The following is a 25,924-nucleotide window of genomic DNA, read 5'->3' as shown; positions in this document are numbered from 1 at the left end:
GGTCTTTGTATATATGATATAACTGTAAATCAACAGGAATTTGTTAATATTATAATTTTTATTGGGCTCCATTGTGTAAATATGTAGAATGAGATCATACAATAGTGTAGCTGCTGATTCTCAACTTAATATCTGCAAACTACGACATACCTGTGCCGGCTTAAGACTTACTGTGGTTACACAATATGTAACCTGTTAAGCTCCAAGCCTGTTTTCCAGGTCTCAGGCTCGAAAATGACATTCCCAGAACAAATGACCATATCTTCACTTCTAAAAAGGGGTAAATTAATAATCTTTTTTCTCAAAGTAATGATAAACCTGTGAGTTGGATGTAGAAAAGTCAGAATCAATATAGAATTTTTTTATTTTAAAGTAAATTCAGATTGAACACAGTAAAAAAAAAATGTAAATGATTGTGTCACAGACACATTGGATTAACCTTCAGCAGCGTTTTTATCGTTTTAATGCCATTGAACGCAACTTTTGATCAGAAAACAGCAAAGGTAAGACGTATTTGCCGTTTTGGCTCCTTAAAGCTACGTTGTGTCTTGTCTGGGTTTGCCTTTGCTGCCTGAGTTTTGATACTTGATGATACTTATACCTCTATAATCTGTGGAATCTCAGCTTTAATCTGATATCTTGTTTGTGCAGATCCGATAAGTAATACAATATCTCTACCGTGAGTTCTGTGCTAAGTGCGTTAGCATTTTTTTCACTCAGTGCTAATTCAGAGGCTTGGTATTACCCTTGTGTTTCGTTTAGCTAAAAATGGTTCATATCGTCAGTTAGCTGAGTTTCTTACCATTAAGTGGGTATGACACATTAATAGGTTGTTACATGTTAAGAAGCCCTGAGAGACAGTTTCGTGAATATTGTTGTTTTTTGCCCCCGCGAGCTTAACAGGTTAAAGCAGTCATTGAGGTTTAAATAAGGGCCAATATTATGAATTATCATAACAACTCTCTTATGTTGTAGTTCTTTTCACTGCTAATCAGGTGTAAAGTAAAGTACAAAAAGTAGAAGTGAGCTTATTTTAATAAAAGAGGAATCGTACATTGTAGTGGCTTACCCCTACAAACGTCAAGCTTACAGTTTAAGAGTGCTGTGGAAAAGAAAATTACGACACAAGCTAAAAAAAACTTTGGCTCTTTATCCTCAGGCACCTTTTATCTATCAGGCAACGCAACAGCTGTTTGAAGCACGCACTCGTCATGGCTACTGCTGTTGCTATGAGACAACTGACAACCCATTTGATGTTCTTTAGCCAAAAGCTGAGACACTTTAACTTTAAGCGCAGAGTGCAAGAAGTGTTCTCTGAGCCGCAGCAGGATGCTCATCAGCATGTCTTTCCCTTTGAAAACACAATATGAAGGAGCCAGTGGTCTGAACACAATCTAATGAAGCTTTAGCCATTTTCTTGTCACTTTTTCTCACTTTAGGTAACCTAGCAACGTGCATTCATCCCTGAATCTCTGCATGTCTGTGCATTAACAACAGTCAGTTTCCTATGAGCAGCTCAAGCTGAATTGAATTGTTACTTTGTAGCTAGCAATGATTCATATAAATATATTCATACTACTACAAATCCTGGGAGCAATTATTCTTAATTGTACTAACATCATGAGTACATTACTGAGCAACAGTAGTTGATAATGCATAACAGCAGTTTGTAGTGATGTGATTTGTCTTAAGTAAATAATATATAATGGTGTGTAGTCATCATAACCTAACTGAGGACGTTTCAGTCCATCTGTAATTTCTTCTATGTGGTGGGCCTCTTTCCGATCATTTAGCATAATCACTCACTACAGTTATTGAGACGTGCAGTTTTGCATGTTAAATGACCCGTTGACCTAGTCTGTGGGCTACCGACAAAACTTAAGCAACACGAACTAGATACAAAGGTTAAAATGTTCTCTCGAGTTTTTGTGAACAGCCACAGCTTAAACAATTATTGATCGCTGTATGAGCATCAACAGCAGAACAAAAGATAACTGTTTGTTAGACCATGGGATCCATTTCTATTTCTTCAGAGAGCGTGCAGAACAGATTCAGCTCAAGGACATGATTAGCCTAGCTTTGCACAAAGATAGGCAACGGGGGGAAACTGAGAGTCTACATTATTACAAATCTGAAAAACACAATTCTAAGAAATGTGTCTTAATAACAACTTGTCTTGAACTTGGGTGTATGGTTAATTGTATTCTTATTTGCCTGGTTGGATGGTTTATCACACAGTTGAACTTGTGTTTTTTTTTTTTTGTGCCACACACACATATAGGTGTAAAGTACACATGATGCTCTTTTTTCTATGAGCCTACTCTTTTTGACAGAGGAGTTGAGGTAATAAGACATAAAAAGCACAAAGACTCCTGCAGTGTTCAGATAATGTTGTCATTTCTTTATGCGAGGCTAGAAAAACGTTGAATACATAAAAAGCAAAATACCCTTCTCTACCATTAGGTTCGTAAACAGCTCATACACTCTTCTGCTCCAAACCACTGAGGCGAAACCACCTGCAATGCAGCTACATACGATTAACTGCAAGGCAAAGTCATCAGGTTTTTCTTTTTTCTGGCACACTCAACGATTAATTTCCATACTACATACAGTACCTCACATCCACCTCACAAAACACCAGATACCCAGGTATCAGACTGAGTTTTAGAGCTACTGATCCTGACAAAGGAAGAAGTATAGACTTGGTACATCTAAAGACAGTATCAATGTCTGAACTGCACTAATGAAGATAAAATAAAAACTACTCCGATTGCTAGTGAAGAAACATGATGACACACGGTTTAAAGCAAACATTTAATGTATTCATGCGTAAAACATACAATTAATATGCACTCCTCAGAGCCACCAGTCTTTGCAATTGCAAAGGAGTCCATTGCCTATTTGTATGGGTTTTCTAATATTAAAACTGGCAGATAAGCGCTAACTTTGTTGGGAAAATTAAAGGTCATGTTTTCAAATTAAGTCGGGGGTAGGGTAATCAATTCTGATTACTGATCATTACTGATCCATGAAAATAAATTATCCATCTATCTAAAAAACATGGTTTCGTGTGGATGCACTAGAGGTAAAAAAGGAAAAGAGCGTAAAAAGAGAGTTATGACATGACTTTGAGCGAAGCCCTCTACCTTAAACGGCTCCAGTGGAGCTGCTCTGTGGCAACAACAAGCAGAGTACCCATGTGCGAAGGTTGGTGTGAACTAGTAAATTGCTGGAAAAGAGCAAACATGCTGACAACTTTAAAAAAGGTCAAGAGAAAAATGTTCAAAGACATTTACGAAACCTTTAAGATCGTGACAAAACCTGTCCATCTGACGAAGTCGTGACATCGTTCTCTCAAGATGTGCAAACGGCAACATTACTAAATGTTCTCGGGGAAAACGTACAGCATGTCAACAACACTTGGATACAGTTCAGAGCGACTGCCATTAGTTCCCCTTAGGGGTCGCAAGCGAGACATCAGTCGGAAACTAACTCAAACCAAAAGATGTGTTATACGAGTGCTGGTATGCTGACTTACTGGTCTCTTTGCTCGTAGTACAATAATTAAATGTGGTGATACAACTGAAGGCACACAAGTGATGTATGACAGATTCCTGTCACCAGGCAGAAACATGTCAGGGAGAGAAAGAGAGAGAGCCCAGACCTTTGAATTTAACTGAATCCAAGAGAGCAGACAAAAGGAATTCAGTCAGTAGATTGGTAACGTCAGGAGGCCATATTGAAGTGTTGATTAGAGGCCGGTCTACAGTTTCCTGAACCAAGGGCGAAGGAGACAAAGATTGGGTATGATTATCCTGCGCTCATTCATTACTGCTCTGTCATTATAGGGACAGAGAGTGATTGGATCGCCCCTTTTATAATACTGGACCTGTGTGTGTCTGTCGGATTAAATAAATAAAAACAATGATGTTCTGAATCAGTGGTCACCAACGGCTCTGGCATCCTAATCATTTTCACTTTGGTTTGGATAGTTTTGCATTTACTCCCCAATGACTAACATGACACGCCCCCACGTTTTTCCAATGCATGTCAAAAAAGTAATCCTCTTTTTCTTCATCTATCTTCGTGAAAACCCTCATCCAAAGAAGCCCCTTGTGTCTGGGAACGCGTGTGTTTAATGTGGTATTTATGAGTTTGTAAAAAGCAACTGCTGGGCTTTCAAAGCTGAGTTCAGCTTTTCAGCTTTCCCCGCTTGCATGGCTCTCTTTGAGTCTCTGGTGTTGTCGTGCATGAAAAGGTTTTATTACGGTGTAATTTAGGAAATAAAATTGCCTTTAAATAGGGCTCCCGAAGCCTTACCTGCTCCAAGAAACGACATAGCTTATAAGTCCTAATACAGTAAATCAAATGTCTTTCCTCCAACACAAATATCAGGACATATTTTCTCAATCTCTGTATGACAAATACATACAAACAGTGTATTGAGATAAAGGGGAAAACATCGTTCCTGACAGAGAAATTGTATAGATGGTGCCATAATCAGGTGTGAAATCACTCTGGTTTTCTTTCTGCCGAAATTGAGTGTCTGATCTTCTCAACTCACAGGGCCACTTCTGTTTTACACAAAACCAATAGCGCTAATCGCGGGGCTTTTTAACACTTACTGTGTTGGTACTGTGAGGAAATGATAACTGGTCGGCTCCCGTAGGGAAGGTGTCTCGCAGGGAAGCAAGGATTTCACATTTTTCTTCTTCTTCCAAAGTGGCCTTTTAGTCTTTTCCTACACCCTTTCCCCGTGAACTCTGTTGTATTCCCTCGTCTGGTCGATCAGTCATTGCCTAACCATCCTTATGCCAGCTTCTCCCTCTCTACTCCTCTGTGTGCATCAGGTCTCATAAGAACGATAATGTGAATAATAATATGTTAAGATAAATAGGCAAAAGGAAAATTATGCAATAAATGGTAAAGTCAAGTAAAAATGATGCAATGTAGAATACTCCAACATTTTCCTCTGGGTGTACTTATTAATTATTCATTTATATTCAACGATGCAAAATGTGGGGTAAAGATATTCACTTGACAGTTGGTAACTAAGCTAGCAGGCCTGCTGATATCTAGTCCTGTTTCTGGCAGCAGGCCGTAGATCTGGTGTTGCACATGGACTCCTTGGAGAATCATACCATGTTTGCATGGAAAAACAAACACACACGCTAGAAATAAAACACACAAAGTCCATCGAATGAGCTCTACCGTTTCAAATAAATCAATTTACATTTTGTATTCATTGGAAGTCAAATTATTTTTAAAGGTTAAATGGACTGTATCACACATTGAGTATTGATTTAGTGCTTATTAAATAGATGTAAAAAGAGTGTGACCAATCAATAAAAGAAGACTAGTTATCTGCTCATCAGGCTGCTATCTTACCATCAATTATATTGAAATAGGCTATTTTGTTTGTAAGTAAAGCACGGGTAGCAAACACTTTATTGTTTTATTTCTATTGTCTCTGCGTTGTACAAAAGCTTCCAGCCTTCAGCTTTTAATATCTTCGAGGCACTTAGGTGAAGGTGTTGGCAGCGGGGTTGCTATAGAGACAGCTATATCTGTGACTCACTATCATAGTAATGCAAAAGGATTCCCGTAAAGGTACAAAGGTACAGGGAGTTAACGTAGTGTCGTGCATCCAGGTTTCAAAAGAGGCTTTCTGAAGGAGTTTATCCAAATGCCATCCTTTACCTATGTTAAATAAGAGTAATGTCACATATTGCTCATTACAATAATGTGGTGTAATCAATGAGAGGAAGCCGGTAAAGACAATTAAGGCAGACAAAAAGAAGAACAATAAATAAAATGGTAGTGTCTAGCTTTGAGGATAAACAGCACTTAATGAAGTATGTAAGTGTGTTGTAGTCAGTCTCCAAAAGGCTGGACTGCTAGCCTCAAAGATTGCTTTATTTCAGTCTTGGAGTTTGTCTGCGGTTCAGGAAGTAAACCAGGTCAGCGTTGTACCGGTAATACCAACGCAGGGCTTCAATTAAAGCTGCATGATCAACTGAAGCAAAGGCTCCATTTCACAGCGGGTTGGAAACAATACTGGGTCTGTGAAGTTACTGTTACTGGAGATGGTGGATAATTGCATTTCTAGTTTTACTCATAGGCCTCATCTGTACTTTGTGTACAATGTTAATGCTATTGTTAACATGCTTACATGCTGTTTATCTGCCGATGATAAGAATTTGATTTATATAATTCCCCGTTTTACATTATTTAAGAATGAACGATGCCACTTTCCTTCAATGTAATGTTTGCTATGAGTCCTAGATTACAACACATTAATGTAGGCATTTGACTCTGAATCCCTAATTCCTTCTCCAGCGCTCTAACCTTCACTGACCATTCAAGGCATCTCCCTGCAGGCCCTCATAAGCAGACTGTTTCTCCACTAACCTCTCCTTTCATACACATGTGATTTCCACAGAACTGACACCACTCACAACTTTCAATGAGCCCCTTGCTCAGTCTTTACACCTCGTCTTCTTCATCTCTAATAATCTCTCCTTTCTTTCTTTGTCTCTGATCATCCCGTGTGTCACTCTTCTAGCTGACACACTTTGATCTGTGATCACTCGCACATCTCACTGCTGCCTCCGTTTCATTGTTTGTATTTTGTGGTTTATTTATCTTTTCAGCTGCTATCCACTATGGCCTTTTTCCGTTTTACTCACTCTTGCTTCATTCATTCCCTCTTTTTGTCAGTAGGTATCTTTCACTAGAGAGTAGCTTCCCTTTTGGGGCTTCCTGTTTTCTACATGTTCTTTTCTTGTGTGATTGCCAGTAACCCCTCTGCTATTTCTCTTTTTTATGTGTTATGTAATTCTTTGCCTCTTTTTCCCATTTCTCCATTCATCTCTGCTGATAAATATTGGATTACAAGTGTGCTGACATGACACCGCTGTTCCCCACTGGAGCAGGGGGGGTTCAGATCTCAAAGCAGAGGATGAAGAAAGAGACATGAGGCACTTTCAAACATACATCATACATCAGCCTTTTCTGTGTCATATAATTGTTTTGGGCCGTATTAGATCAGCCATAGCATTTGGCAGATTAAGTGAAGAAAAGTAGGGCCACAGAACATCGTTCATCCATCCAACAATGACATTACACTTGGGAAGAAAATGGATTGATGTTGACGTTTTGCAGAAGCTATTTTGTAACTGCAGGTGCAGAGACAAACAGCTGTCTCCATTTTAGGGGGGAAATTGTCTTTTGCATTTTAAATGATCAATTATAAAAGAAAAAAAGCTTGAGTTGGAATCATGTAAAATCAGGGTGGGGGAGTTAAAGACTAAGAAAAAAAAATCATATACTTTTTCTGTGTCCGCTCAAGGAGCTAACAAAAAAGCAGCCAACGAGAGATTGGCATGCTCAAGTGATAGTAGAGAGCAAAGGGAGACATTAAAGGGAGGCATGAAAAGCAGAGCATTATGCCAGCAGCTAGCAGCTAAGATAAACTAAAGAACTAACCCACTGACCCACATATCCCACACCCAGCAGTTAGTTAGAAACTCTGAGCGCTATCTTGCTAACAAACCAGGCTGCCACCAGTAAGCCGAGTCACTCAGCCCAACCGGAAGATGTATAATTCATACACATGAACACCTGTAATGGAACAGAGTGAAACGTAAGCGTCTGGAACCAAGCTGCAGTAATCCTAACCTTCAAGAGATAACTGCCTTTAAAGGATCAGTTCACACAAATCTAATTATTTTCTTAGTGCACATTTTTTGATAAGTGAATACACTGAAGGTTAATGGAATTCCACAAAGATAGTTATCAACTGTAATCCCTGTGGACTACTTCTTCAGTGAGGGATTAATATCTCAAACCCTCCGCAGATCAAATTAGAAATATCTGCACTTAATATCACTGTATGGGCAACTGAAAGTGTGTTTTCTTTTGATTTGGTGGAAGCAAAACTTTAACCCATTTTCCTATTTAGAACAAACACTTCAATTATCATGGCGGTAATTAGGATTTATTAATTATTGTTAGATGAATATGTGTCATGCTCTGAGATGCTGATATATTGCGTTAGAGAAAACAACCAATCTAAAAAGATCTCATTCTAGTTATTTAATACCAGATAAGGATTTATTTTCCAACGATGATATCAACTAACCCAAGCTTTTATTCTGACGCAAGTCTGTTGGAAGAAAAACATATGCTATGGTGAAAATATCCTTACAGCTTTAATGCTACACAACTTTTAAGGGGTGACAGCATGCTAACATAACTTACTGTACCTGTTCTGATACAAGTGTACAGTATGTGCTCTACAGGTGAAAAGCAAAATGACCTAAACAGTGCCGGTCAGGGGGAAAGAATGTGGTCACTTCTCGTTGACAGATCTGCTGGAATGTGAAGCCTGATTAAGCTAGCGTTTGTGATTTTAACTATGAGCCCCTGCCAACAGAAACCCAGTGTTAGTATTTGTGTCTGCATGCTGCAAATGACATTTCTTTAAGCGCGGTTTAAAGTATAGGCTTTATGGTGTATGTTTGGCATTTTTCACACAGTGCAGTTACACGAGTGATGGTTAAAGTGATGGTGCATAGATGTGGTTGTGTCGCAATGCAGTTTTAAACTTCTTAGAAAATATGACAATTTTCCTTCTCGTTTCACTTCCTTGTTGGCATCATCCGACATAACTGCACGACTCTGCTAGCTCTCTACTTTCTGTCCTTATTGTTCACACCCTCCCTCTCACTGCCTTTGTATTCTGGCTCCATCCTTCTCCTGAAAAAACTTCAATGTGGTACCATCTACTTTTAGGATGCTATCCTGGCTTTTATATTCCTACTTTAACTCTGTCTGCTGCTTTTTCTTTTCCTTTTGGCACAAACTCCCTTATCTTTTTTACTCGTCTTTCTCTCTTTTAAAACAAACGTCTCCAAAATGTTCTCTCTTTTCCTCCTTTACAGTCCCTGACACTGTAATGAGTGGTCTCTTCATCCAGCTAAACTTTCTCAAGGCTGTAACGGATTTGAGTGAACCGTATCACATCTGTTGGATAATGAACCTGCAATGGCATCTTATCAGCAACTGGGGACAAAAACATACTAAGATTAGCTTTACTACCAGCAACGACATGTAATCCTTCTACTGAAGGTAAAACCAATCCCCCAAATTGGATTTGCAAAGTCTTCACCTGATAACAGTCATCATTACCCAACGGTAGCCTCTAAGGTCTATTTAGGGTGGTGTGTGATAAGGAAGGCAACATTTAACTGCCAGAGTTTGAGTTTGGTGGGATGTGTGCCTGAGTACAAAGAGAAGAGAGGAAGCTCAGACAGCTCTTATTGTAGTGAATCAAAGAGCCGCTAAAATTGGCACAATTTTAGAGACATGATGAGAGAGAATACAGGGCTGTGTGTGTGTGTGTGTGTGTGTGTGTGTGTGTGTGTGTGTGTGTGTGTGTGTGTGTGTGTGTGTGTGTGTGTGTGTGTGTGTGTGTGTGTGTGTGTGTGTGTGTGTGTGTGTGTGTGTGTGTGTGTGTGTGTGTGTGTGTGTGTGTGTGTGTGTGTGTGAGCAGCAGATGAAAGTGCCTAAAGCCAGCTAAATGAATGAGTTACACATGGCGTTTATATCATTCAGCCACAACTATTTAAAAATATACACTCTTTGGCAAACCGGTATCTGTTCACCTCTCAATAGCTGAGAAGAAATCCTCTAGTCAGATGCTGGAAAGATGAATAATTGACATCACATGAACAGGATAATGCGGGTTGAACCTCGCTCAGCATGTATTTGCATTAGTGCACATACTTCCCTGAGACCATTTGCTTCTTCCCAAAACGGCCATAAACCTGTGCTGCTGATGGTTATGGTCTCACCGGTGTGTGCGGTGTTACTGCAGGAATGGGAGCAATGATGTGAGGTGGAACAAAGTGATGATCAACCGCTCGTGGTGCAGCGGGGTCTGAACCAAAGTGATGAGAAGAACAAACAGTGTGGCGAGCAGACTCCGCGTCGATAAATCTCTTTTTAATACCCTGCAGTCATGTCGTTTCCCCTCACAACAATCATTCACAAACAATCCAATAGTCGCTTCTCATGGGGAGGCCTGTTAGATAAAGTAATTCCAAAACTACCCGGAGGATTTGTCATGACCTTACACTCGTAAACATGCAGAGCAGATTTATAGTATGTTACACTCAATCAGTTTTAAACACTCACATTTCCCAAATGCTACACTCAGCGATTTCCAAGGAAGAAATCAGCAAAACACAGCTTTAAAAAAAAAAGGTTTGCTATCTGACCACATTGTCTCTCACACTCCTACACTCGAAGGCAGAAGGTAATTATGACTTCATTCTTTCTATCCGAGTCATCTTCGGGGCAGACAAGCCGATTAAATTCAACATAACATAAGGGGTGGTGGTGGCGAAGTCGATAGGGACTTGGCTTGGCAACTGGAAAGTCACCAGTTCAAGTCCCGGCAAGACCAAGTGCCACCGAGGTGTCCCTGAGCAAGGCACCGTTCCCCACACTGCTCCCCGGGCGCCGTTCAAAATGGCAGCACACTGCTCCTAACACTAGGATGGGTCAAATGCAGAGAAACAATTTCCCCACGGGGATTAATAAAGTATATCAAATATCAACATAATCCAGTCAATTTGTGCACATTTTTTAATGTTAGGCAAATTTAAACCTTATAGGGTAAAAGGGAGCTGGTCAAAACAAACCAGAGCTATAATGTTGCCTTACTCATTAAGTACAAAATGTATCTTACAGTTAAGTATCAAATGCTCCCTGACAGAAATATAACAAATATTTTAAATGGAGTTTTCTACTTTTCTGCCCCTCTAGTCGGTTAGTCTGACTTTTCTTGGTGCTTTGTGCCATGATAACAATGTGTGTTTCAGTAACAGACCTCCCTGCTTTCCTCCGCCTATTCCCTCCGTTCCTATTCCTAAAGATCAGGTTGAGTCTTTCAGCCTTCACTCTCTTCCTTGCATTAAGCTGCTACATTTTTGCAGGCCTCATTTCACAGTGGAAAGCACATACTTGTGGAAGTGAGGGCTTTGAACACACTTAATATTCTCTGAGGTGGCCCATCACAGGGACTTGCTGTGAAATTCAGCAGATGGCTCCATAAATGGGAAGTGGCTGAGGTGAAGGGCTTTCAACAGCCCAAGTGTATACTTTGAACTAAGCCTGAGTGTGGGAGATTACCAGACATCACACATACAGTCAGGCAGGACTTAAAGCAGAGCTTGAGACTTTCAAGAGTTACAACTCAACCAACTGTTTAGTGTTTTATTCTGATTCATATTTTAGTCGGCCAGCTGCAGTTTAAAGACCAAAGAGATAACATTTTAAGCTGAGATGAGGCCTGTGAGGCCTTTTTTTCAGGGGTGCCGAAAACAAGCTTTTGATGTGGTGATGACCCTTAAGAGCAGAGAACTTCTAAGACATATTTCAAAGAGAAATTTGAGATAACTTTGCTAAGAAAAATCTGATATAACATACTACAAAGAGAGATTGGTTTCCTATGAGGTTTGCGCCGGGTAATAGACAAAAACACACTGTTGTGATATCAAATAGGACCAATGGGGCTCTGCAAACACGGGAGGGGGGAGACAGCAGACGTGTGTTTCCATAACACACTTTCTCTTCTTGGCAGGTGTGTGTAGGTGTCCACGATGTGTGTCTAAGAGCTTTTCTAACAAGCTGTTCAAAGAGTCACTGTTTAGACTGCGCTGGGAGGGAAAGCCTGTCTCTTCTCTCATAACACACACATGTAAACAGACACGGGGAGGCAAACAGAAGCGTCACCTGGGAACAAAATATACCATATTCAAATACCTTAACCCAACATGCCAACTTCCCTTTATGTACTCATCTCCTTCTTGTCACTGAATAACAACTGTTTTACAGACACAATAACCTATTGATACATGTATAGAGTAGATGTAGTGTTGCTTAAATCAGGATTTATTAATAACAGAACAAACCCTTGTGGCATAATACTGTTGTTGATGCCTGAGGGTACTATTTTTAGAAAATATCGGATAATGCTTCCCCAGGTACCTAGTACAAGAGCTGCTCAGTAATACCTGGAGAAATCAGTTTGATAGAGGCTCCAACAGGGACAAGAGAAAGTTAAGTTTGCACCCGAAAGGGTCAGCTCTCGTACTTCAAAGAGTATTACAATTAACTCAAAACAGAGGACAGCAAAATGTCCATCACTAAAACGTATACGCTCGGTACAAAACAACGTCTTTAAAGTTTAAATACAACACTATAAGAGAAACTTCACACCAATAAATATTACTAATGGCATCTATCAACCAAAGCAAATGTATTGTATATGTAATATTATTGGAAATAAACCTCTCTGATTCCGATTTTTTTCACATTTTGCAATGTCATATTGAAGACTTCTACAAAAACACGGACCATGCATGTAATCAAGCCCGCCTTAACCTACCATCAGGCCCTGGGGCTGCCGCTCGGTACAGAACTCATCTGTCCTTCCTCCTCATCCTGGCCTACAGGTTTAAAATAACCTGGAAGCTTCGGCATGTTTTGTAATAGCTGCTTGTCTCGAAACTCCTTTTCCCTCAACAATTTCCTTTTCCGAGCGCCACTCTCAAACTTTTTCTTCTCCGACATTTTCTCCTAAACAACCTTCATCTGTCACTCAATCACTCGCAATTTGAATAAGTCACATGTGAAACATATTCTCATTCTGATTGGCTGTTAAGTGGTGCCCACTGACTGTTTCGGAGTCATCATTTTTGAGAAAAATCTCTGGAATCCATCGATCTGATTGATTAGCGGAGCAAATGATCAAAATAGTATGGAGGGAAGATATTTGCGTTTGGGTTACTGGTCTGGGGGAAGCTCACGAGAGTGTGTGTGTTTGTGTAATTTTGCGTTTGTGTGTATTGCGTTTGTTTCCTGGGGAAAACACTCACGAGAAACACCGGCTGTTGTTGTGCCTGCTATGACGTCAAGTTACTCCGTTCTCCGCTTGTAATTATGCCGAAGCTTCAAAGTTGTATTTATCATCTGAATTTGCTGAAACAAGTTTAATATTCTGAAAGCCAAGACTTTGTTTATTTGAAATCAGATGAAAACAAACAGTAACGGACCCTGCCGTGTTATCTATGATTACTATACACCTTACATTCATAATTTCAGCCGGAGGGAGGGGGGCGGCGCTGTGGAAGTGCAGGGTGGCGAGTGAGAGCTGTCATCTTCCATTTACAAGCTTCAAACATGTATTTATCGTGTGATTTTGGAAATAAAAGTTTCATATTCTGAAAGCCAAGACTTTGTTTATTTAAAAAAAAAAAAGAAAACACCCGGAATTATTATTATTTTTTTTTAAAAGATGTATTGGCTCATGATGGGCCCCCGATCTCCGTAGGCCCCTGGGCTTCAGCCCAGGTCAGCCCGTGCATTAAGGCGGCCCTGCAATACTTTGAAAACACATGATAACCAGTTAAAAACCACTGAGTGTTTCTGTAGAGAAACCGGTGTCATCACTCCCTTTAAGATCACTCTGTTTGCTGCCAAAGAAAGTGTGTCAAATGTTGAATCTCATACTTTACAGACTTGCATCACAAACTGAAAGTATTACCACAGCTTGGGAAATAGGGTGATATTGTGTCACAATCAGAGCACCACTGTCACTATCAGTATGAGTGCTTAACCTTAAGGTGTTGTTAGTGTGGAATATGTTACTCACGATCTAAGCCGTTGATGTACTTCATGGCGATCTCACAATGTCCCCACACAGCGCTGACGACAGGATACAGCTTCTTGCCTTTCAGTCCTCGAAATGCGATACCTAGATACTGTCCATCCACCATGAAGCTCAGCGTCCCTTCATCCATGTCCAGAATTACTAGCAGAGAGTCCGGCAAGGTGAACGACTCCTCCGGCTCCAGGAAACAGGGGTAGGAGGGCAGCGTGATGTGTGCCCTGTTCTTACTGTCGTGGTAGAGCCTGTTGCGTCCCAGATCCCAGCCCCAGGACTCGCAGTCCGACCCCACCAGCGCTGTGTAGCCCACTGAGTGTAAAGGAGCTTCTGAGGTGGCCACCCCAACCACAGCGTGGGTGCCACGCTGCCGGGAGGGCCAGTGGACCCTCCACACGTGGAGACCCCTTGTGTAGCCTACCCGCCCCCGGATACAGTCTGTGCTCTGAGCAACCGGATGGCGGTGAAATGTCAGTTTATCATCGTCTTTTATGAAGATGTTGAGCGAGCGATCGTCAGGGTTCCACGCATGGCGGTGCTGGGTCTCCAGTCCGGCACATGGCATGTCCAGAAGGAGATCCAGCCTGGTAGGTTTGGAGAAATCGGGGCCCCTCAGTTCCGGGTGCTGTCGGCGGTGCGCTGAAGGCCGGTAGGAAGGGGAGCCACCGCTTTCCCCGCGACCGTCTACCGTTTTGATGCCGCCAGAGATCTTCTGCCCCATGGCTGCGGTGGAGAGGTTGACAGAAGGAAGGGGGAGGGTGGTGTTGGTGCTGCGCTGAGCTTGTCGTTACCTCATCAATGCGGTGGAGCTGAGGTGAGAGTTCCTAACGGGAGAGTGGAGGAGGGAGATGAAGGAGGAGGAGGTGATGAATGGAAGATGTTCGCGATCTGGTTTCATGCCACAATTTTCTTCAGAAAGACATGCTGCCACTCCTGTTGAGAAAAGAACGAGAAAGAACTTTAATAAATAGGTTTCAACTCATTGTTACTTTAAGGCCTGCAAATAACTGTTTTGTGTTGGTTAAGCTTTAAGGACTAGAACAAAAAGAAAGAGTCAAAAAGAATAACTAAAAGAGAAAGGGGATTAAGCCAGTGGCAAGTGTTGGCAAGACTCCTTGTTTCACAGATATCGTGTGGCTTTGTTTTTGATAGAAAATAAATTGTGAACAGAATAAACAAGCACACACACATTTCCTCTGACTGATCCTGCATCCTCCTCACAAAGTCAAACAGCGATACCAATATACCTTACAAAAATATTCCCCAGTTGTGCTACATTACCCAGATTTGAACCAGGCGCGCTCTCATTTAGGTAATGTAATTTTAATGGGAATTGCCTCAGTCTGCAAAAATATAAACACAACGGGAGGAAAACAAAATACACCAGGTAATAATTTATCTCCCTTACTGAAGTTAAACAAAGTTGAAAAAGTCAGCTTGACTTACACTTTCCCTCACACATTGAAGATAGTATAGTATGATACACACAGTGATGTCAAAGTAGCAAGCCGTTTATGTTCTGTCACATACATGTCCGCGTACACGACAAACACAAGTTCTAGTGAGCAAAAAATCACTGATATTCAGGGTTTATTTTTAGATGTTATTTCCAATTTTACTGTAATGTGTTTCCATTGTGGGCGAGACATTTTAAGTATATGTTTTTTATACAGATTAAGTTTAACTCACTATCTATTTTTGGTTGATTTGGGGTGGTGACAGTTGAATACAATTGATCATAAGCTCATAAATGTAAACTCTAATTAATGTTATAAAAAGGAACAGATTGTTTGATATTACTTTTAACTGAAGTTAACACATATGTAGAGTCGAATATACAACCAAAATCTCAATTTGTTCAATGATGTGTGGTTGGGCTTTGAGAAGTAAAAACCACACACACACACACACACACACACACACACACACACACACACACACACACACACACACACACACACACACACACACACACACACACACACACACACACACACACACACACACACACACACACACACACACACACACACACACACACACACACACACACACACACACACACACACACACACACACACACACACACACACACACACACACACACACACACACACACACACACACACACACACACACACACACACACACACACACACACACACACACACACACACACACACACAGGTTAAAGTGACGTAGTTTTCTCTTCCAGGAACAGCAGCTGGTGCTTCCTGTTCACAGGAAAAGAGTCAGTCACACCTCTAGCAGACAGGGAAGTGGATGATGACACAACTCGCTCTCTCTCATGTGCTTCATCTATCCGCAGCTCGTCTTTACCTCACCCTCCACAAGAACTATTTATTTGTATGTCTGAGAGGAACTGATGTACCTTCTGGTAAGAGCGTCTCAGACCTCAAGCGGAGAGTACAAAACATATTTGTGTGTCAACACTTCCCTGCATCAGATCACTCCTAAAAAAAACTTTAATACAGTTTTATAATGTCAAATTATGGTTAATGCTTCGGTTGGTATACACCTTTCATGAAGTAAAATTGAAGATTTTCCGTTCACTTTGTAGGCATGTGAGAAAAACTAACATAAAACATATCAAGTGGTGAGTGATTAATATATAGATGATTATTGTGAGGTTAAGTATTCCTTAATGTCTGGAAAGCTAATAATATTTAACTGAAAATACACCCCTAAAATACAATTATCAAAGAGTAACGGTCTCTATTTATTCAAATCAAAAGTACTTCAGAGCAGAGGCCTGTACTACGAAGCTGGTTCAACCTAACCTGGATATGTTTGAGTTAGCCGGTTGGCCTAATCCAAAACATACGCGCTCTCGCTAAACTGTACTACGACGCTGGTTATCAAGTGGATCGCTCAAGCCAGCCGTGTCCCATCTAGTTAGGTGCGCGTTCACATGAAAGGGGTGGTATCTGGAGCATTCGACCAATCACAAACATGGACATCGTACTAACAGCGCAGCGTCATACTTCCTGAATGAAAAGTCAACTATATAATTAGACAAATATGAAGACGTTAAACTTTAAACATCCATGACTTAAACACTTTATCCAGGATCAAAGCCACAGAGCTGCACCTGCAAGGTGAATACAGCTGGTAACAGAACAAGTGTTTGAATGCGTACATTAACAGGTTTATGATATCACTGCCCCGTCTAAGACACGATCTGACTTTAATTACATTTGTCTCGAGTGTTTCGTCAATTTAATGTGTCGCTTAAAATAATACTGTATGTGTGAGTGTTGCACGGCCCGATACGGCTCAGCTGACTCAGATAAGGAGATATGTGATACATTATGAAGTGATATGCCGCGGACTGTACTTAATGTACTCTGATCCGGTTACTTATGTTGTGGCCGATATTTAAGTAAGCTTTCTTAACGCTAATGTTATAATAGTCAGATTGCTCTGAAGATGGGAGGTGATATTCTATTAATGTTCACGTTCACACAGTCGGTGATTTTTGCCGGCCGTCTTTCCTGCGACGGCAGTTTTTCTGTATTTCCTTTCTCCTGTAATATGACTTGATCGCTTTAAACTCCGCACACTGAGCTCTGATTGGTCAGCAGGCGGTGCTTTCACTGAGTTGAGCTCTTAGCCTGCAACCTAACCTGGTCCCGACCAGGTTAGCTGCTTAGCATATATTACCATGGAGATCTAGCTTGCTAAAAAGAGAACCAGCTTCGTAGGACCGGAAAGCCGGAGTTTTCCCTGAATTTAGCCGGCTAAGCGAAAATCCTGCTTCGCAGTATATCCCCCTGGTCAGGACCAGGTTAGCCGCACAGCATAAGTTACCATGGAGATCTAGCCTGCTAAAAAGAGAACCAGCGTCGTAGGACAGGAAACCCCGAGTTTTCCCTGAAGTTAGCCGGCTAAGCGAAAATCCTGCTTCGTAGTAGGGATGCCAGCGATTATTCGAATATTCGCTACAGTCTCCATAATCGAATATTATTTTTAAAAATCGATTTTTTTTTTTTTATTATTATTTATGTTTTGTTTTTTTTCTGGCTTAGTTTCAACCAAACATATATATAAATATATATATGCTAATAATAGTAATAGTATTAATAATTGTAAATGGTCATTGGTCACACCACCAGTTTGTTTTACTGTAAACTTGGAGGAAGCCCGCGTGCAGAGCCGACACACCGACCCCCCCCCCCCCCCCCTCTCTCTCACACGTGCGACGAAAGATGAACAAAGCGGCAGGTAAAAAGACTTCCTCGTGGAACTACTTCGAACTTACAAGTGCAAAGGAATGAAAGCTCTGCGAAAAGACGTTGGTCTATCACAGCTCAACCTCAACAATGCGTTGGCATTTGAGTGCGAAGCAGCCAAAGAGGTTACAGAGAAAGACGCAGCACAGCCGTCATTACCAACTTCACTTCAAGGCCACGTCGTTGTGATGACATGCTTGTTTGTTGTTTGTACTGTTAAACATTTTTTTTTGTTTCCTCTCCCGCGGGGGGGGGGGGGGGGTTTGGTCGGTCGAATAATCGATTATTATTCGCCAGGGCTGCCGAATAATCGATTTTGATCATGGTCAGTTTCTGGCAACCCTACTTCGTAGTATACCCCCCTGGTAAGAACATCGTCTTTATTTTCAAACAAAGATCACACAAGCGCAGATATTCCGAGAAAACCACCACACCACAAAAGTGTGGTCATGGTGTTAGTCTATGAGTAAATGTGTCACACAGGTCTCATTTTGTCTGTGTGCTTTTTCCAATTCTCTGTCTGTCTTTTCCCGTCTCTCTCTCTCAGTGAATCAGGTCATTGCAGCGTGCAGCCAATGTGTGCTACCACTCAGTTCACTTCTCAGCACGAGAAGTTCCCCACACACACACACACACACACACACACACACACACACACACACACACACACACACACACACACACACACACACACACACACACACACACACACACACACACACACACACACACACACACACACACACACACACACACACACACACACACACACACACACACACACACACACACACACACACACACACACACACACACACACACACACACACACACACACACACACACACACACACACACACACACACACACACACACACACACACACACACACACACACACACACACACACACACACACACACACACACACACACACACACACACACACACACACACCTCCGTGTGTGTCATCACGGCTGGTAGGTTGGTTCAGGGCGGATGCTGCATGGAAGATTCCAGAGTAATCACTGCCAACTTCAGCCAAAGAAAACACAATTTAACACTGTAGAAACTCTCAGCGTGTGTCTCAGCTGGCACAGCATGTGGATGACAATCTGGCATTTTGGGCTGCCATCAAGGAGGCACTTGACCTCTGACCCTGGTCACCGTTGCGTAGTAACCTCTCAAGAGGCTGGTGGTGGGCCGCCGCAGCGTCTGCTGCTGCGAATAGCGGCAACACGCTTCAGCCATCTGTTGTTTACTTTCCCTCCATCCATCTCCATCTCTCTCTGCTACTGCGGCCAACTCACTTAGGACAAACCTCCCCCACTTCCTTCATCTGTACTTTCAGATATACAAGATTGATGAAACACATATGCAAAGTCCAGGTAGTTCAAGTATTTAAGCCTGCAACTGACGACTATCTTCTTCATCTGTAATATGCTGATCATTATTATTACAGAAAGTGGGGAAAATCACAATTTCCAAAGTTCACACCTTAAAATCTCTTCCTTTGTACAACAACAATCTGAAATCCAAATATTAAATATTAAGCTTACTGTCACGGGAGATGAATGAACAAGGAAACAGGGAATTCAAAACTTTTACCAGCTGAAACTAGGAAACGTTAAAATGTTGTCGGATTAATCTTCTGCCAATCAATACATTGACAACTTTTTACAGCACTTCTATAGTTCTGTGCTCAGCGTGTGCTTTGTAACGATCAAATAACACTAACTGGTTTAGCAGGGGACAGATATTAAAAATAATCAGGAAGAATTAGAGACAATATGGGCAAGAAAAGAAACTGGTAGAAAATTGAGAGAAATTCAGCAAAAACAGACAAAAAAGGAGCCAACCAGTTACAAAACTACTCTAAAAGCCTTGTCAAAATTGGATAAGGTTGAGATAGTGTGTGTGTGTGTGTGTGTGTGTGTGTGTGTGTGTGTGTGTGTGTGTGTGTGTGTGTGTGTGTGTGTGTGTGTGTGTGTGTGTGTGTGTGTGTGTGTGTGTGTGTGTGTGTGTGTGTGTGTCTCAGAGGAGGACTCAGACTCTGTTTCATCTACTGTCCAAAAAGGTGTGACCTGGCAGACAGGCTTAAAAGTGTCTAACATAAATGGAAAAGACATAAGGGTGTGTATGTCTTTTCCACTTATGACTAACAGAAACCGAGTTGCCCTAGTAATGTTGAGTACAGTGGAGTGTTACTGTATGTGTGTAATTCGTTGTGAGTCTCTGAGAGGGTCAGACGAGGACAGCTGCTGACCAACAAGGCCACACAGGATCAGAATGAATAGCTGGAGAGTCATGCAGCCTTTCGTGCACAGATGTCTGGCCTGAGAGCGCACGTCATATCAGCTGGTCCACCAGTTATCCTCCCAGCCACCTGCAGATACTGACTGCAGCAGAAACAGCTGTTGTGTATTGCGCATGGAAACAATGGGCTCCGTTTAGCAAGTGGCATGCACTCAAATGCTTATGAATATTTTATAGACCTCTTAAAAAGAATAGAGTGACATTTGAGGAAAGGTATTCACTTTTCTTCTGAGAGGAAGGAGAAAAAGATTGATATTAATCTCAATCTGCCTGTCTCTTATGAGCCAGTAGCTTAGTTTAGCAAGCCTGGAAACGGAGGGAAAAGCTAGCCTGGTTCTGTCCAAAGATCTTGGAGCGTTTTTCTTAAAACGTCATTCATGTAAGAAATGCCTTGCCCCAAAGACAGCTGAGACACGAAGGACATCCATTTGGAAAGGCAGACCTTGTTGAATGAAACATTTAAAGAACTGCAACTAAAACATTTCATGTGTTGGTTTCGGTTGTCACATGAGAAATGCAGCTGCCTCTTCCTGAAATATGGAGGCATCTGTCTTTTAACTGGGTAATAGCAATGAGTTCTGCATTAGAATTTGTCAGCAGTTTGCAAAATTAACTTTTTGACTTTCTTTGTACGGGTCAGTGGACTCGAATGATTCTGGTCGTATTGAATTCTTATTCAAGTGCAGAATAAGGGAGAGGCTAATTTAAACATTGCTTCCCAAATGATATGTTGGTCAAGCTTGAAATTCAACACAGAGAGAGGCGGCAGGGCAAGTTTCAGAACTGGCAGAGGCCAAAGTAATCTTCTGTGTCTCATCATAACAGATGTTTGTAGTTTGCTCATTTTACTGAAAGACTTTTATTTACAGCTTAATCTCAGATCAAATCACTTGTTACCACCCTTACATAACAGATTTTATGTGAAGCTGAAAGTACCATGACTTTGTCTCATTCCCATGACTTCTGAAAATGATTCACACACTGGTCACTTTTTCCACTTTTCACTCTCGGGGGACATTTGGGCACCACAGTGAATAATGAAAGGTCCTAAAGACGCAGCAAAACAGATGCAGCCATTTATATAATATCTCAGCTGTGCCAACTAGATTAAAGTGGACCTATCATGCTATATTTGAATCATATATTGTAGGGCCATACCTATACGTTTTTTTTTCAAAATACCAAACAAATCATGCGTTTTAGCCATGCCTCATTTCGCTCCATTTGCTCTACTCCAGCCCTGTCTTCACAAGGGCTGATTCTGTGGCAAATGAGCTGCAGCTGACCACGCCCCCCTGCAAATGTTACCATGCTGTTACCATGCCACCCAACCTCTCATTCCCCTGATAGGTGGAGAGTTGCACCCCGTTTCTGACATCAGAACAATTTCAAATCTGTATCAGTCTGTATCAGTTCCATTGCAGCCCCGTTTTTAGAGATTTGGGTATGGAGGAAAAGAGAGAGGGTTGTGTTTTCGGACACTTGGTGAGTTCCCTGACACACAGGGGACACATTCATGTATAAAAGACGTACACAAGTGCATTTTGCATGATAGGTTCCCTTTAAACAAACTACTATCCTTCCACATTGCTGACATTCATTCCTACTGAGGGAATCCCTGGGTAGTGGAGGATGCCAGAGCCAGACATAAACTGTACCGTCTGGCTCCTAACAGGATGTCAAAATACAGAGAGAGACTCCAGATGGGGACTTTCAACTTGTCTTGCAGCTGATTTGAAAAATATGTCAAATAGACATCTCTGGTCTTATAAGGAAGTTGTAGAATTACATATAGACACTTTACTATCCCCCATTTCTATTTGTACGTTTCCTTTATAAGATAACTATTATCAATTTCTTCATTTTCATCCCTTTTCCCCGATTCATTTGTCTCTGTCCCCGTCTCACTACCTTTCTCCCCGTCTTACTGTACCAGTAAATCCATGGAGGCTAAGGCAGAGCTGACACCCCATCAATTCGTACAAATTATCTCAGGCCAGCCACTAAAATGCCCCAGCGGCTACCATGCAGCAATCAATGCGAGCTCAGCATGCAGGACAAGCACTTTCTGCAAAACACTCCACATAAGCAAATTCGCACACAGCTGCACACACGTAAACATGCTCAATGAGAAACACTGAGTTACCTAGACAAAGAGGACATTACCTTTATACGCAGGTTGATGATTGGCTTCTATGAAAATGTCCCTGAAAGATGACTTTTACGTATTCCCACTGCGGTCAGAAAACCTGAGTCTTTCCCTTTCTTTATTCCATCAAAGTCTGAACTCTTTTCTAAGTAACTACAGTCACCGCACCCTCATGAATCATGTTCCCTCTCCCATGCTCATATTAATCTGCCTCTTCTTTGAAATGAAAAATTCCCTCCGAAAACTCCCCGGGCTCTTTCGCTTAAATACCGAAATTGCGTTGTTGGAGATCTAGGAATTGAAAGTAAATAGTTGCCCAAAAGAAAAGCAGTTTATTTAGACGGGTTGCAATAGAGGAGAAGACGCGCACACACACACACGCGCACGCACACACACAGCTTGTAAGTTCCTATATTCCTCTCATGGCTGCTGTGACACTTTAGAATCCATGGTGCCCTAAGGAAAGACTATACAGTGATTGAGCACTCCTTTAAGGACACCTACGCAAAACCTATTCATCTCTCTCTCTCTCTATCTCTCTCACACACACACACACACAAGTGGAAGGCCTTGGCGGTGCCATCCATAAAGCTCTCTCTGGGGTAGCAGAAGATTCAGGTGGCAGATTCACAACCCCAGCAGTAATGAAACTAAATCAAAGTGTGCCTGAATATGACGCACTGCTGCAGGCTCCCTCATTTAACATACGACCCGCTTACACAAGAGTGTGGTGAAATGTGTCACGCCCACACAAGTCAAGCGCAACCCATGATTCTTTGATAACGTCAGGAACAAAATGTGCGAAATATATATTTTGTTGGTTTTACTGGATTGTTTTAAACACTAAAAATAGGAAGACTAAAGAGATAAGAAATGTTATAGAGCGGAAACAATTCATTTATTTATTAAATAGTCAATTAGTGGAAAAATAACAATGCTAATACTAATCGATGTATTGTTATTTATCAAGCAATAAGATTACAAATCCACAGCCAGGATAGCAGCTGTGTAAAGCTTCACTTAGGCACAGTGATGCTCTGAGAGAAACGCTTACGTCAGCAGCTTTAATTCTTACATGGTAATGGTATCTTAGCTTAGTGTGTTAGCATGCTGATGATTGCTAATTAGCAATAAACAAAAAGCACATGAATGCCATTGGTTTTAGAGATAGTTAGTTTCAAACGAAAAAGATATATTTAATGGTTGTTGAATTGAGACTGGACCAAAGTGGTGGACAGACTGATCATCAATCAATCATCATCAATCTCTAGCGGCGCGCTGTCTAGAAATGGCAAAACAGACATTAGCCAATTCCAGATTTGAAACGCATTTGCTGCTTCAAGCTAATCTGTTTTATATTATTGTGAATTGAATACAATTGGGTTTCGGGCTGGTTGTTGAACAAAACAAGAGAGTCAAAACTTGGCTCTTGAAACTCAAGAATAGCATTTGTCACTATTCTCTGACATTTGATGTACTAAGCCATTCCTCCATTAGTCAATCAATTGACAGTTCATGGAAATAATTGCAGCTCTGTGCCACACGCACGTGCACATGTTTCATGATTGGGGCATTTGTCTGTCTCACCATGGTGTTCTCCAAAATTGCTCTGTGCAAAGTGGAACATAGGGTTCTGTGCCAGGACATTTGACAGGGGAAAGTACATCCACACAAGCATTCACAGACACAGCCAGCGTGACACTGAGACACCTCTCCACTGTTCTCACACTACAAGACGGAAGGGAACGAAATTAGAAACAGTGCCAAAAAAAGGCGGTTATTTATTTAGACTAACTATAAAAAGCAGATGGAGGCTGCAGTGGAGTAAGGCTGTATGGATTTGACCGAAATAAAGAGAACCCAAACAATGGAAGAGATGAAGAGAGAGAGAAACTGAGGTCAGCAGCTGACAAAACAAAGGGATAAAGTCAGAAAGGAGGGCTGCTATCTCTCTATCCCAGGATGGACCACACACACACACACACACACACACACACACACACACACACACACACTTTGAGAAAAGCTACTGCAGGCAGTTTGGAGCAAGGCTTTGGATTAGGGGTGTTTGTAACATAAAGACAAACAGTGTTAAAAATAGAAAGAAGGATCTATCCCATTAGTGTATGTGAGCGGGGGAAATCCTTGGGTAGCTTATCCCACAACTATATCTCTCCCAAACAAAAGCACACACACACACACACACACACACACACACACACACACACACACACACACACACACACACACACACACACACACACACACACACACACACACACACACACACACACACACACACACACACACACACACACACACACACACACACACACACACACACACACACACACACACACACACACACACACACACACACACACACACACACACACACACACACACACACACACACACACACACACACACACACACACACACACACACAGCACTTACACACAGGGGTATCCCAGTTGGCCAGCTGGGGCCTCAGGACCATTAAGAAAGTTAAATGTGACAGATGAGCAGGAAAATAAAAGGAAAGGGAGGAGGTGAGGCTGAGTGCCTGCCTGGTCACATCCCGAGAAAACAAAATGCTGACTATATATCAAAAGGTTTATAAAAAAACAGCTGCTCGAGTCTAATGTTAAAGAATAAAAGCTGGTGTTTGGATTTAGTGTAATCCCTCAGACATGCATATAAATAATCACACTGCATCACAAACGGCTGTAGTAGCTACTCTATTTCTTTCACACACACTCCTGAAATAGCAACAATCTCATATATTTCAGCAGTGACACACTACATCTTGTAGACAAAATAACAAACGGCTTACAGTGAATCTCCGGTGACTCTTCTCATGTCTCGCTGCGTGTAGCTTTCTCAGTCCATGTTCATATCCAGAAAAACACAAACTCCTGCAGCCTGCCACCGGCAGAGAGGGAACCCGAGCAGGAAGAAGAGAAGAGCAGCAGCCGGCAGGTCTGACTGAGAGAGAAAGAGAGAGCTGGCCACCTCTCACTCCCTTGTTCCCTCCCTCTTTCTCTTCCCTGGAGCTTATCTGTCCCGAGGCTATCACTTCTTCCCCCCACCTTCCCCTCACATGTGCTCTGAAGAGTGTTTCCAAGGCAGCAGCGGCACAACGTTCTCCTCTGACAACTACAGCTCCGAACACACTAACAGCCCCACTCCAGTTTCAGTTCCACTTCAGTCTTTCCGAGAGAGAGAGAGAGAGAGGGAGGGGGAGGGAGAGAGAGAAAGGAGTAGGACATAGAGAGACATGAAGGTCTGAAAGCCGATCCCCTCTGATCTCATCAAGCAAAGTCACCAACAGCAACCAGACCAGCAGGCAGCTGAGAGAAACACCCGGCTCACCTCCCCCTCCCTCCCTCCCCCTTTTGACTCCCCACTTCTTACAAAGAGCTCACACCGAGCCAGCCAACTAGAACCCCCCTCCTCCCCCTCCCACACA

The 25,924-nt window shown here is 41.9% G+C and overlaps 1 protein-coding gene across 4 annotated transcripts in view; it reads right to left on the bottom strand.

Moving 5' to 3' along the window:
* Nucleotides 1–25,924, bottom strand: part of LOC117462071 (SPRY domain-containing SOCS box protein 4-like) — a 68,372-nt gene that overhangs the window by 17,161 nt on the left and 25,287 nt on the right. For 2 of the 4 annotated variants that reach the window (XM_034104140.1, XM_071206317.1), the window contains exon 2: nucleotides 13,724–14,668. In XM_034104140.1, coding sequence (XP_033960031.1) covers nucleotides 13,724–14,456 — 733 coding nt within the window. In that variant the 5' untranslated portion in view covers nucleotides 14,457–14,668. Of the gene's footprint in view, nucleotides 1–13,723; nucleotides 14,669–22,469; nucleotides 22,530–25,288; nucleotides 25,737–25,924 lie in introns of those variants that run through there. The other 2 variants (XM_034104139.2, XM_034104141.1) reach the window with 2 other exon arrangements.

Source organism: Pseudochaenichthys georgianus, chromosome 17 (genome assembly GCF_902827115.2).
Source record: "Pseudochaenichthys georgianus chromosome 17, fPseGeo1.2, whole genome shotgun sequence".
Taxonomy (NCBI): Eukaryota; Metazoa; Chordata; class Actinopteri; order Perciformes; family Channichthyidae; genus Pseudochaenichthys; species Pseudochaenichthys georgianus.
The sequence above is the reverse complement of the archived record's forward strand: the minus strand, read 5'-3'. Positions and strand labels throughout refer to the sequence as shown.